A 13,804-nucleotide genomic window follows, 5' to 3' on the forward strand; every position below is an offset into this window, starting at 1 on the left:
CATACCAATGATCAAAAGATTATAAAGCCATGAAAGTGTAATAGAAACCTTTTATTGGTGCACTCATTTTTATTTTATTTTTTATATATATGTATGTATGCGTATATATATATATACGCTTAAGTCACGTTAGTACTTGAAACATGTACTAATGAAACATGTTCAGGCTTTGGACCGTGTGAATCCAGCGGTGAGTGAATCAGAGTGCACAGGCGCGGGCCTTCCTTTCCACTTCACTGCAGTATTTCTCAGAGAGCCCTGTAGCCCTGTGCATTGACAAACACATGTCAGGTTTATTCAGTTTAAAGACGGTCATGTCGAAGAAAGACCCATTAACCCCACCCGTACTTGCTTTAGCTCCTTCAGCTTCTTCTCTTTGATGTCATCGAGGCGCACACGCCTCTGCCGGGCCGCCTCCACGAACTGATTGGCCTCCTTAAAGATCTCTTTGCGCTGAGCCACTGCTGAGAGTTCTTGTTCCTTCACCTGATTTCGGATGGCATCTGCGTGACGGCGTGCTTTTTGCTGGTGCTTCTCCTCTTCCGCCTTCTGTTTGATGATTGCTTCCTGTTGCGCCCTGTGGGGAGAAAGGTGGAAGGTGAACCACATCCTACTGCAGGTTGTAAGCGGTATTCGACTTTTGCTCTGGATCTTAAGGTAATTAAAATCGAGTTTCTTACTTCAGCACCCTCTCATACTCTGCCTTCTCCCGGCCAACCTCGATGGACAGGAGGTGGTGTTTGGAGTGAATCTGCTCCGTGCGAGCCGCCCTCAGCATCGCTTTCTCCTGCTCTTTCTTTGCCCTGAGCTCCTTCTCTTTCCTCCTCCATTCCTTCTCTGTGCTTAGTTGGTTCCTTCTAGCACGGAGCTCATCCTTCCAAATGCACAGACACAACATGTTGACATACCGAATGCCTTTGAGTGCAATGATGGAAGGTAAGTGCCTTTAATAATCTGTCTATAGGGTTATGTTCAGCAGGTACCACCTTTGTGGCAGTGGTCAGCTGCTTGTTTTATATTGCTGACCTGCTCGGACTTGTAGTCTTTTGCCTTTTCTTGCCGGGCCCTCAGCCTGGCAATCTCCAACTCCTTCTCCTTCTTCATACGTCTCTGCTCTGCCTCATATTCTGCCTCTCGCTTCTGTAGAGGTCATACAAAGAACCATATTTTAAAAGGCAGAATAAATCAAAGATGAACTTAAAGGGTATAAACTGTCCATGTATTACTGTTTGTCTCTTTGTATTTTCTGCTGGTCGCTGGAGATCAGCGATAATCTCCATCTATGGAGATAATTTGCCTTCTAACCATTTTGTTTCGCATGTATTCCATATTCCTCGTGTCAGCCAGCTTCCCCTCCTCTCTCCTCAGCTCCTTGGCCCGCATGGTCTCCGTGTTGATGCGCATGATCTCTTCCTGCAGACACTGCTGCTCCTCCCTCTTCTTCTCCATGGCCTGGAAGAAGACAACCAGTCAGACAAGAAATGGACTCCAGTGCAAGTGTACTGTCCAGAGCATGTATTTGACTGTGAATACATGCTCTGTAGAGAGCTCTTTTCAGGTGCTTGTGTTTGGTGTTGTCTCTGCACGGGCTGTGGCTGCACCTTGAGGTCTTCCAGGTTCATTTTCTCCTGTTTCTCTTGTGTCTGCTCTTTCTCCTGCTCTCTCATCTCGTCTTGCATTTGCTTATCAATTAGATGTTGCTGGATCTGGTCGCAAATGTTCTGCATTCCCCTGGGATACAACACAGGCACAACAAATGCATGATAACTACACTAAAGCCCTTTGCCTTTACTGCTGATTACAAAAGGGAATCTTATTAAAAGGATGTAGGTGGTTTGCGTTGGTCAGGGGAATTAAAAGCAAACATTTTTTTGCATCACCACAGTGTGGTAAAAGGGTCAATTTTTTATCATTATCAATCCATGAAGGATTTTGTCTGAGTTTCTCCTCACCCGATCCTCTGCTGTCTGTGCAGCTCATCAATCTGCTCCATGGTCTCCAAGGCCTTGCGGCGCTCCACTTCCATCATGGCATCCAGGCGCTTCTCGTCCTCTGACAGCTCTGCCTGGATCTGTTTCTTCTCATCGATCTGGGCGTCACGCGTGGCTTGACACTGAGCGGCCAGGATCAGCTGAGGGTGTCGCACACACACACACACACACACACACACAAACATACACATATACACACACACACACACACACACACACACACACAGACACACACACACACAGAAGTATTGATGACATTACTAGGAATAATCAGCCGCCATTGACAATGATTGGCGGGTCCACTTTCACGTCTACAGCTGCTGCCTACCATGTTGAGCTTTCTGATCTCCTCCTCTTCCTCCATCCTCGAGGCGTTGGCCTGCTCCAACAGGCGCTGCGCTCGGTCCCGGGCCTCGAGCTCCAGCTCGGTCGGTGCCTGATTCTCCTGATGTGAGAGGCCTGCCTCATTGATTAGACGCTTCGTTTCCTCTGCAGCTCTCTGGATGAAATAATAAAAATAATAAAATAAAAAAATTGTAAAGGGCTTATTGTCCATCTGCAAGGTAAAGAACAATATTGATTGGAGGTTTTTCATTTTCCCTACAATTTCCTCCTCTTTCTTCCTCTGATAAGCCTCCCTCTGGGCGTCCCTCTCCTCCTTGGGGAGAATTTGGGATGTTGAGGTGATCCGCTGAAACTCAGCTGATGGCAGAATGATAGAACCCCCTGAAGGATCCTTTGATGGGATCCTGGAACAACGACAGGTGGGGGTTTGTTATATGTGCTTTTTGGGTTTCAGTACTTCATAATCACTGAAGTGTAAGCACCTTTACAATATTATGACATTCATTTGTTATCTCTATGATATACAACAGCTCTGAATTATAGGGATTGATTAGAAAGTATATATTACTTGCTCAGCATAGTGCCCACCTTTTAAAAATGTTCTTGATATTATTTTGAATTAAAATTTAACTACTTAAATATTCATCTATTGAGAAGTGAATTATGCTTTTCGTACAAGTACTGGTTTCATACCGCCACAGGCAAACGGAGAGAGTTTGCAGTTAATCAGTGAGTGTTAGCCTACCTGAGATTGCGAATGAGGTCTCTGGTGATTATTTGAATAGTCTCTCGCTCTTCGTTCTTCCTGAACTGATAATGACAAATATAGTTAGGGATTAGGTGTACATGATTTCTTCCATATTTTCTAATATCTGGTCCCACTGACTTCTAAAGCCTTCTACATTTCAGAAGTGGCAGACAAAAACTTGAATGGCCTGCAGAAATGTGCAGTGACCTTGCCTGTGAGGGGAAATAAATCAATTTCGGACCCTGCTTGCAACACATTACACTCAGTAACGGGTGTTAAAAATGAGCATTAGTTACATAAACTGATGTTATGATCCTGAGGTCACAGCAACATTAGGATAAACCCTTAACGTTAGCAGCAAGTTCATGGGCTACAACATGCACCACGCTCACTCACCGGTTTTGGGCTCCCAAACAGGGTTTGATCCACCTGAGAGGTGGGAGCCAGCGTGCGGTAGCGGCGTGTGAGAGAGCTGCTCCTTGACTTCGTGGAGCTGGATGCGCGTCTCTACCAAGATATAAACATTGTTACCACATTGTGTTAATGCATAACTGTTCCCTGTTGATGCAACAACAATCTCCTAAATTAAGACGCCTTTGGAAGTGACGTTGCTTCTTATTTTAACCTTAAACTCACCTGCATGGTCCCCGGTTGTTTGTGTCCTGGTTCAACGGAGAATAAACAATAAGGGGGAAAGTTGGCTAAATGCTAACGTTACTAATTTGTTGTTAACAAATAGACTGACTGACGCCACGTGTTTTGTTATGAAGCGAGCTTATTCATAAACATGACGACTTCGCGACACCATTTGGAAAATGTGGAGATGTTTGTTGTTTGTTGTCATGGAAATAAATGCGAGGGCGCCGGGTGCACACTTCCTGCGTGAAATTAAATATTTGTAAAAATGCAAGAATAAAATCAATTAATAGGAATAGCTAAACTAAGAATTATTTATTTAAATGCGCAGTAGGCTATAAATAATTGCACGGTTATGACAGCTGTCATAGTAAAGATGTCAAAGTAAACCAGAATTAATGTTCACAGTTGAATTATTGCATTACATTATATAATAATCAGTATTGCACAGTTGAAGATATAAATTATGGGGTTAAAAAAATATGTTATGTAACTATATAACACTTTACAGTCAAATTAACACTGGACTAGACGAGGGTAGATTTGATCCTGAAAGCAATGCCACTTTTAAGTTGTGAACGTCTGTGTGACAATATTAAATGTCTATCTTAGTCTCAGCAGTCTACGAATGAATATTCAAAATTTAAAATTAAAAAAGCCTACGGGCATGGAACCATTTGTGCGGAGCGTGTTCCGTGACGGACAGAGAACGGCGTTGCACGTAGTCATGATGGAAAGTTGGCCAAGTCAGCATCGTTGTAGACCCTCTTTTGGTGGGTTTTATAACTCGCCTGGTGTTTAAAGGGGCTTTTAAATGAGCCTTTAAAGGGCTCTGAGGAATGACGTCTTTTTCTAGGCCACCTCACCAACCCCGGAAGTTAGCATCGCACAGGTTCCCTCCAACACAAATCAATGGTATTTTCCTATTGCATTTTCGATTATTGCAGAAAATAAACTCTGTGGCAACTACAATATTATGACACTTAAACGTTTTGTTCAGCATGATAATCTCCATAGATTAATATCACTGTCAACGTTAATTGATAGTCAACGTGTATGCAGTAAAGAGAAGGTGGACATACAGAGATAGAGAGTTGTTTAATTATAATAAAGACTGGTTTGGTCAAATGCGCATGCGTCACATTTGCACGACCTACCTGCATTAAAGTATGGACGATTATGTAGTTTTACTTTTGGATAGACAAGCATTTTTATTCATGTTTACAGTTATATTTCATGTTTTATTTACATTGTCTTGCCTGCAACCCTCATTGACTTTGTATCTCTCTGATGCAACTTTCTAAACATTTTGAACCCACTGTTTGTGTCGGATAGGTCTTTTGCTGCTGAGGATCATCCCCTCACTCGCAGAGGAGCCTCCCCCTGGTCTGCTGTGACTATTGGACTTTACAGTAAATCATTACCCAAATCAATATGAGGATTCCTTCCATAACATCCTCAGATGGAGAAACAACAACACATACACATGCATTGTTCAAGTAGAAGGACCCTTTTTTTTGTAAATAGGAGCCTCAAGAAAACAACAGATCACAAACTGATTGATTTCCTTCTCCAATCCCTCTGGCTGGCCTGCAGCGGATGGTAACAACCCAGATTAAATCAGCTCCGGGTCAGAAAAGTTGACCATTAACCTCTTTCACTGATTGCAAGCACATCTCCACTTTGTAAGCAGCTGAGTCCATACGGTGGATCCTGTAGCAAAGTTCACTGTCAAGAAGTCTGTCAAACGACAGGAGCTTGCTCCTTTTTTGCTGGATTGGTCCTCTATTCTTCCAGTTTTTCCCATTTTTATAGGACTAAATCTGCAGCCATGGCTACAGCGAGTTATGGATACTACCAAGGCACTATATTTACGGCCATGTTTGTGGGCTACACGCTGTACTACTTTAACAGAAAGACTTTCTCCTTTGTGATGCCTTCACTCATGCAAGAAATTGAGCTGGATAAGGATGACCTGGGTATGACACTCTTGATTTATCATCGACTTTATGCCTGATTGTTGTGTTTGGCACGTTGTCTACATACAAAGGAATATAAGTCACAATTAACACTGGTATAGTGAGGTAGTATTTTTCATGGAACTCTTTTTAAAACATTGGAATTGTAAGGGCTAAAGATGTATGAATTATTCACCCCCAAAATGTCAACATCCTAAGCAACCCTGACTTATACATTGACTTATCCTCACACACTATATTTCTTGGTAGACTGTCAGCTGTGTGCTTTACAGAGAACTGTATAAAGATTTGGGACCAGACCATCTTGCTTTTTACATTTTTTTATCTGTAATGTGTAAATGTCTCCCCTACTGCCCTTCCTTTGTTTAGGCATGATCACCAGCAGTCAGTCTTTGGCCTACGCTATCAGTAAGTTCATCAGTGGCGTGCTTTCGGACCAGATCAGCGCCCGCTGGCTCTTCTCCATTGGCCTGTGCATGGTGGGAGGCATCAACGTGGTCTTCTCCTGGTCCTCCACTGTCGCTGTATTCTCTGCCCTGTGGTTCCTCAACGGCCTGGGCCAGGGCCTCGGCTGGCCTCCCTGCGGCAGGGTGCTGCGCAAGGTACCTTAGCATCAAGCCAGTACATCAGTGCAGCTAAATATAGACATCCAATTCAATACGTTTCTTTTTCTTCTCTTGTGTTTTTAAAAAAACAAATAGGCACCATGATACACCTAGTTGACTGAACTGGGTTCAGTTATAGGTAGAAACACCTTCAAAATCAAAATGTATGCACAGTACAGTATGAGTGAAAAAGCTCCTTCCCTTGTTTGACCTCACGGATTCGTCGCCATCATGCAATTTGGCAACTGTCAAATGACCGTCACACGTGTTATTTATTACCTGCTGTCAATTCAGAAGATTGCACCGATTCAATTATTTCATCCCTCCTGTATATCAAAGGCAAGATAATGTCACTTCCTGTCAACTCTGTCATGACTCCATGTAATTATTTCCTCTCTTCTTCTGTCAGTGGTTTGAGCCTTCTCAGTTTGGGACATGGTGGGCAATTCTCTCCTGCAGCATGAATCTGGCTGGCAGCTTGGGCCCCATTATTGCCACAGTGCTGACCCAGAGTTACAGCTGGAGGTCGATACTGTTCGTATCTGGAATGATTTGTGTGGCGGCCTCCTTTTTCTGTCTGCTGCTCATCAAGAATGAGCCGAAGGACGTGGGGCTGCCCAACATAGAGGCAGCGGCCAAGAAGAGCAAAGGAGGTGAGACTTTACTGAGTGATTCTTAATAACTTTTTGTTGTTTTTTTGCCATTACCTCTCTGAATACGGCACAGTCTATTTATTTTAACATAGGCAGTACTCATACTTAATATGCAGCGGTGCATTGTCTAGATGTGCGTGCGTGTGTGTTTTCTCACAGCATGTGCCTCTTATGTTGTGACTAAAGGTCGGTGACTCTGTGGACTCTGTACCCAGTGTGCCCCTCTCATGCCATTTGTACACAGGCAATGTGAGAAAGAGGCAATGTTTCATGCATGAGTCTGATCAGAAGCAGAGATCCTTCTGTGAATAATAATACTCTGTCTTCTGCCTGCTTCCTGTTCAGGATCCTCCAGTGATGAAAGCACCCTGTCCGAGTTCCTGCTGTCGCCCTACCTGTGGCTGCTGTCCGTGTCCTACCTGGTGGTGTTCGGGGTGAAGACAGCCTGCACCGACTGGGGCCAGCTATTTCTCATTCAGGATAAGGGCCAGTCTACACTTATGGGTACGGAAGAGAGCGTAGAGTAGACGCCTCCAGTTTATGTTTGGAAACATGCTGAGGATTCAGTTTGGTCAGGTTATGTTATTTCTTGTGAGTCACTGTATTTCTTCTTCATAGGTAGCTCATACATGAGTGCGCTGGAGGTTGGAGGCCTGTTCGGCAGTCTCACAGCAGGTTACTTTTCTGACAAGGCGGTGGCCAAAGTGAGTTTGAATATGGTACACGTGAATCATTTTTAAATACTTGTCATATGAAAAAAATATTATAACCGTTTCCCACAATATGGCTGTTTGTTTTTATTTTGGAAGTTATGTGGGTATAAATACACTTACTGGCCTAAAGGGTACATTCAGATATGTGCACCACTACTGACTTTACCCTTTGGCCAATGTAGTCCCTGCAAGGAGAGACAATGGTGAAAGTGTTTTTTGTTTTAACCAGAACTTCCATGGAGGTAGTGTACATGTCAGGGAAGTTCATGATAACTAACCAACATGTTGATTATTCCTGGACTGCCTTGGTCTTCCCTCATATTTTTACAAATCTTATCTGTTTAATTTTTGTAAGATGCCAGTTAGGCATCCGCTCTTCATCCTACACAATAAACAATAATGTCATATACTGTATGTGTTACCGATAAGCACGGAGGACTGTGTCTGTGACTCACACTTATTTGCACAGTCCAAGTCTCAGATGTATCACAGCCCCATAAATGACAATACATTGTCAGATTTTTGGTCTCCATTTTATAATTGAATGAAAATGGAATTTAGCAACAACAGAAACCAGTGTAACTATTATTTATCTCCTTATTTTCTACAGCAAGGCACGAGAAACTATGGCAATCCTCGCCATTTCATCCTGATCTGCATGATGGTTGGAATGTCGGTGTCCATGTTCCTGTTCAGAGTCACAGTTACTCCCGACAGCTCAAAGGTATCTGTTCGAACACAGACATCCCATTCGACAAAAGTTAATAATGAAGAGATTCTTAAATGCCTGTAAACATCACGACTGTGCCTCTCATTTGTACGTCCAGGTGTGGATACTCTGCTTGGGTGCTGCTTTCGGTTTCTCATCTTATGGACCAATAGCGTTATTCGGAGTTATAGCCAATGAGAGCGCCCCCTCCAACTACTGTGGGACATCACATGCCATTGTTGCCCTCATGGCTAACAGTAAGTTGAGTGGTGCACATATGGAGCCCGACGTACAGCTGTTACTAACCGCCGTAACACTAATGATACTTTACAAATAGTTCCTCAGTGATACTGTTTACTTGGTTTAGTTTATATACTGTAAGATATACTTTTTATATTCTCTAATCCTTGGGAGTAAACTTGTCTACCCCTCAGTTGGTGGCTTCCTGTCTGGACTTCCATTCAGCACTATTGCCAAGCACCACGGCTGGGAAATGGCCTTCTGGGTAGCAGAGATCACCTGTGGCATCGCCACGGTTGGATTCTTCCTACTGCGCAACATCCGCACCAAGATGGGTCACGTGTCCAAGAAGGCCGACTAAAACATCTTTACACCCAGAAGAAAACTGGATACTTTAAGCCATCAATGTATTTTAATATTTTTGTAACTTGATTTTTTTTTTTACCATAGTACTTTGTCTTACAGGACGTAAACTAAGCCCTGAGACGTTGAGTGCCTTTTCTTGAAAAAAAGAAAAGTTTGAAAGGTGCTTTTCTACAGTATTAACACTCATGAGATCAATAACAAAATGTAAATGACTGCACATTGTGTTTGCCATATAATGGGAATGTGGCAAAAACACATCCAGAGAACGGTTTCCTCTCTTTAAGACACTTTTGTATTTCAATTAAAAGAGCACAAAGCTTGAACCTGGTTTAAACTGGTATTTTATACAATATCTGTTTTTAAATAAAACTACTTTGTAATATTAAATCATAAATGGAATTACAAGAATTAAACATCTTTTTTTGTAGAAAACTAAACGTGTGTTCTTCAATGGCTTGAATAAATGATACTTTGTTGTTAGGTTTCATAGTTTATGCTCAATGCTCAGCACACTACAGTTAAATCACTCATCAAGTCCATATAAATGCAGCCAAAAACAAACATGTGAAACAGTGTGTAATTAATCTTCAAGTATTTACAAAACAAAATGTATTTACAATTTGTTGACCGACAGTCCCGATACCAACTTGGAAAAAGAAACAAAGAAAATCCATTTGTTCTCCCCCCCCCCCGCTTTTAACCACCTTCATATGAAGTCAGTGAGTCTGTTGTGGTTAGATATCATATCACATTCTATCTAGTCTTCTCTGGTTCACGATCCGGCTCCAAAGTTGCCAGCTTTCTCTGCGATCTCCAGTGAACCTTTCAGATTCTGGTCAAAGAGTTCACACCTGAAAATCAGAGGATGCACGCAATTGGATGTGCGAGTGTAGACACTTGATATGTAATCTAAAACGTAACAAAAACCAACGACTAATTTTAGGACACAGAATGGGAAGCAACATCATCCGTATTTACCTGATTGGCATTTCCAGAGAATAAAACGGGTTCTTGAGTGCAAAATCTGAATAGATCTCATAGATCTTCCTCAACAGCGCATCAATACCGGATTGTCGAGGATCCGCCAGCACGATGAACTTTATACCTGAAAGAACAGCGAAGAAACAAGCAATGAGGAGGACATCAGTTTAAAACAACGAGAGGATACCGAGTGAGTCGATTTTTTAAATGTGACTTAATATCACCGTCTGCTTTTTCCCTGATAGTTGCTCATGACAATGAACATGATTGCACGGGTCCTTGTTTCACCTACAGTAACACGCTACTGACCTGTGAGAGTCTGGAAGCAGTGGAGTTTGAAAACATCCGTTTCTAGCATCTCAATCCCTGAACTGCCAACGTCAGGAGACAGCTGTGAACCTATAGCAAACAACCTGGGGGGGAGAAACACAAAGATAAGGGGGTCTTAATCCACTTATATGGGCTGTAGTTACATCCTCCTGTTACTGTAGACACAGAGGAATGAAACACATCAGTTAGAAACACATCAGACGCAGAGTCCTCTTGACTTACGAGTGGAACATGGATGCCAGCATCAGCTTCTCGTTGGAGCTCAGGCGTGCCCGACCAAAGCGAATAGACACCGGGTAGTTTGCGGGATCATTTAAATATTCAAGGGTGTCCTTCCCCTCTGCTGTGTTCTTGCCCACCACATCGACTCCGTTGATGGACAGCACTGCGTGGCCCACTGAAGAATGACATTTATTAGTGCATGTACTTGATTTGTTTAGGTCTTGAGTAAACTACCTGCTGGCTAGTAGAACGAGCTAACGTTACACTCCAACACGTTACCTCTGATTCCGTCCCGCTGTCCAAACGACACGACGACCTTTTCATCGTGGTGCTTCAGCACTAAATCTAACGGGTAGCTGAATGTCTTCTCGGCCTCCGCTCTCGGGACGTAGTTATCATATTGGTAAATTAAACCTCCAGCCTTGTTCACCACATAAACACTGTAGATCACCATCTTTGCAACGTCCGTCCTGCCCAGCTGACACGTGTCACGTGACCGGAAGCGTGACAGGACAGCAAAAAATAAAAATACTGTTGTTTTTTTTAATTACTTTTATCTTTGTATCAAACTCAAACCTGCCGGGATAACTATATAGTCTATGTGCAAAAACTGAGCAATTCGGTGAGCCAATAACAATAAAAAACAATAAAACTCTATTTCCCATAACTCCCTATTCCATTTCCGCATAAACGGGTTGTCTAAGGGGCTCTTGCACGGGTGGACTTCCTTTCGCTCCGACATCTTGACGAGGAAACATGGTGAGGACAGTTATTACACGTATTGTCGAAACAAATTAAAAAATCTTCCACCTTTCAGTCACTGATGTCGAGTTGTAGTTATTCGGGTGATCTCGCGACTGCATTGTGCGTTCATACGATGTAACCGGAGTGTGTAGATGAAGGATTAACGGGTTAGATTTGACTCATTTAGCGGGTGGCTAGCTTGCTAGCTAGCGTGCTAAATCCTCCATGCTTTCATGTTAAACTGGTTAAAGAAAATGACCCGTCACTGATAATCCCCCCTTAAATTATTGTTATGTAAATATAATTCACCCGTTGTTCGCCAACAATGAACGACTACAATGTCGCCTGTTATAACACTGAGAATATTTAATGCAAATAGCGAGTTTTGAACGTTTTCTGAGGTCTGAGGCAAGGCCATCGCATGCCGGCCAGTAGCGTTATCCTCCGGCTTTTCTAATCAGCTGAACATTTTTTCCATCATAAGCATCATTGTATTTAAAACACGGCCGTTAAACCTGACATGGCCCACGTGTAACGTTAGCCTCAGTGTGAGACTGTGTGAAGGGTTATAACTCGTTGTCCTCTGCTTTTAGCCTCCTAAGCAGGACAAGAAGAAGGACGCTGGGAAGTCCAAAAAGGACAAGGACCCAGTCAACAAGTCCGGAGGCAAAGCCAAGAAGAAGGTATGTAGTGGTTAATAATCAACGATTTTCACTTTACATGTGATGTGGTGTGTGTGAATAGTTTCTGATCAGGCATACTACAGAGCTTTCCTAATCAAAGAAACTATATTTTTTGTGTGATTTGAGCAGAAGTGGTCCAAGGGAAAGGTTAGGGATAAGCTCAACAACCTGGTACTCTTCGACAAGGCAACCTACGAAAAGTTGTACAAAGAAGTCCCCAACTACAAGCTCATCACCCCGGCTGTTGTGTCTGAGAGGCTGAAGATCCGCGGCTCCCTGGCCAGGAACGCTCTCCAGGAGCTGCTCGCTAAAGGTGAATTTATTTATTTCTCTGCCCCATATCCCGCATTGGAGTGTTTAACACCGCACTGTACTACACATTTTCTGTTTGTGTTGAACATTTCAGCTGAGCTTTATACTTCCTTCAGCCTCTTGAGTAATCATCTGCCAGAATACATTTCTTTTGGTTTAAAAGCAGAGGTGCAGATGGTTTGAGGAGCAACAATAACATGTTTTGTCATCTACACTATTGTGATGCAACATTAAGCTCATGTCATCAGCGCTGCTCGTCGGCCTCGTCTTAACATTTATAAAACGCTCTCGCACTACGTATCCATGCGAACGTGTTTCTGTGGCGGTTCCATCGTTTGTTCCCAAATGACCGTGATTTGCATGAGTGATGTGCAGCGTGTCTACCGCTAACATCACTTATCATAGTCGCAACATTGTTTTTGTCATCTATTTTGAAATCCTTCACTCTTCTCTTCAAAACAGTGAACGCCGTTTCAAAACATTTTAGTAATGTGGAACGTTGTTGCTTCCCACCAGACATCAAGCAATCCGTTTAGATAACAAATGGAGGACTTGGTTCATTGTCTTTTCTATATGAAACCTGTAACAGAAGGGTTTGCTGTCTGTTGGAATTAAAAATAAGTAAACATTGCTAAATGCATTAAAGGAGGAACTTTGAGTGAATTGTGTTACCTATCACGTTTTAGTGACATTGTCTCACAGGCACTCAAATCTACGCAGCTTAAAAGCTGTGTTACCATAAAGAGTTAAACTGCATTCATCTACGCGTGGGATAAAAGTTTTCACTGACTCTGCGGCTTTGTTCTGATAAATGAATGCGTATTACTTGTCCCACACACACGGCAACATCGTTTTCAGGCAAGCTACAGTAACACTTAACGTTCTCTGTATGGTACCAAAATGTAATTGTTCTTAAACTGCGGGAGTTCTTTTTCCAGTCATCTCTAAAGGCTGTGGTCATTCTGAGATGTAATGGCTACATCAACTGTGTAGCTGACGCGCATAAATCGCTTGTTATAAGTATTCAAATGAAACAAAAGATGAGTCTGTCAACTCCATTAGACTAAAGCATTAGTTGCAGTGCAGGGTAACTAAAATAAATGAACATATGAAATGGTTGTTTGCATAAAAAAGAGATTGCATAACATTGTACTGTTTTTGTCTTCCAGGCATGATCAAACTGGTGTCCAAACACAGAGCACAGCTCATTTACACCCGTAACACCAAGGGTGGAGATGAGGAGGGAGCTGAGAAAGCGCCAGAGAAGCCAGAGAAGCCAGAGAAACCAGAGAAGGCTGAAAAGGCCGAGAAGGCAGAGAAAGCCGAGAAAGCATAATCGGGTAAGCAAACGATAGATCTGTACGAGTTCTCTTTGTTTTTTTTTTGGTTACAAGCACTGACCTGCAGCCTCTTTGTCTTGCAGGTTCTCCTGTTTCCTCTGATGAGCTGTTTGTAATAAAAGGTGAATAAAAAATGTAAAGACAAAATCACATCCGTGTAATTGTTCACTGTTCATGTCTCAGTAACTGGATTAACTGCTAGGTTGG

At 42.7% G+C, this 13,804-nt stretch overlaps 4 protein-coding genes across 5 annotated transcripts; 2 read left to right on the forward strand and 2 right to left on the reverse strand.

Moving 5' to 3' along the window:
* Positions 1 to 71: 71 nt before the first annotated feature.
* Positions 72 to 3,726, reverse strand: cfap45 (cilia and flagella associated protein 45). The gene is made up of 11 exons (XM_076100546.1): positions 3,721 to 3,726; positions 3,481 to 3,591; positions 3,082 to 3,146; positions 2,320 to 2,740; positions 1,953 to 2,131; positions 1,602 to 1,731; positions 1,306 to 1,452; positions 1,027 to 1,140; positions 681 to 874; positions 353 to 577; positions 72 to 266 (listed from the first exon to the last, which is right to left on the reverse strand). The coding sequence occupies exons 1-11, from the start codon at positions 3,724 to 3,726 to the stop codon at positions 200 to 202; spliced, it is 1,659 nt and encodes a 552-aa protein (XP_075956661.1). The 3' UTR covers positions 72 to 199.
* A 711-nt stretch (positions 3,727 to 4,437) lies between these two features.
* On the forward strand, positions 4,438 to 9,429 carry slc37a4a (solute carrier family 37 member 4a). 2 transcript variants are annotated; one of them, XM_076100244.1, is made up of 9 exons: positions 4,438 to 4,635; positions 5,056 to 5,699; positions 6,069 to 6,301; positions 6,714 to 6,957; positions 7,303 to 7,461; positions 7,576 to 7,661; positions 8,281 to 8,394; positions 8,498 to 8,636; positions 8,814 to 9,429. In XM_076100244.1, exons 2-9 carry the CDS (start codon positions 5,552 to 5,554, stop codon positions 8,978 to 8,980), a joined length of 1,290 nt encoding a protein of 429 aa, XP_075956359.1. In that variant the 5' UTR covers positions 4,438 to 4,635; positions 5,056 to 5,551; the 3' UTR covers positions 8,981 to 9,429. The 2 variants fall into 2 exon arrangements, with proteins under 2 accessions (XP_075956359.1, XP_075956360.1); XM_076100245.1 differs by having other exon boundaries at positions 5,056 to 5,132.
* Positions 9,430 to 9,455: 26 nt separating this feature from the next.
* On the reverse strand, positions 9,456 to 10,995 carry trappc4 (trafficking protein particle complex subunit 4). Its single transcript, XM_076100247.1, has 5 exons — positions 10,798 to 10,995; positions 10,519 to 10,693; positions 10,276 to 10,379; positions 9,964 to 10,090; positions 9,456 to 9,836 (listed from the first exon to the last, which is right to left on the reverse strand). The coding sequence occupies exons 1-5, from the start codon at positions 10,970 to 10,972 to the stop codon at positions 9,758 to 9,760; spliced, it is 660 nt and encodes a 219-aa protein (XP_075956362.1). The 5' UTR covers positions 10,973 to 10,995; the 3' UTR covers positions 9,456 to 9,757.
* A 148-nt stretch (positions 10,996 to 11,143) lies between these two features.
* Positions 11,144 to 13,747, forward strand: rps25 (ribosomal protein S25). The gene is made up of 5 exons (XM_076100248.1): positions 11,144 to 11,277; positions 11,856 to 11,945; positions 12,075 to 12,258; positions 13,427 to 13,597; positions 13,681 to 13,747. The coding sequence occupies exons 1-4, from the start codon at positions 11,275 to 11,277 to the stop codon at positions 13,591 to 13,593; spliced, it is 444 nt and encodes a 147-aa protein (XP_075956363.1). The 5' UTR covers positions 11,144 to 11,274; the 3' UTR covers positions 13,594 to 13,597; positions 13,681 to 13,747.
* Positions 13,748 to 13,804: the final 57 nt, after the last annotated feature.

The sequence above is a fragment of the Anarhichas minor genome, unplaced genomic scaffold (genome assembly GCF_050575085.1).
Source record: "Anarhichas minor isolate MPS153535 unplaced genomic scaffold, ASM5057508v1 ptg000026l, whole genome shotgun sequence".
NCBI lineage: Eukaryota > Metazoa > Chordata > Actinopteri > Perciformes > Anarhichadidae > Anarhichas > Anarhichas minor.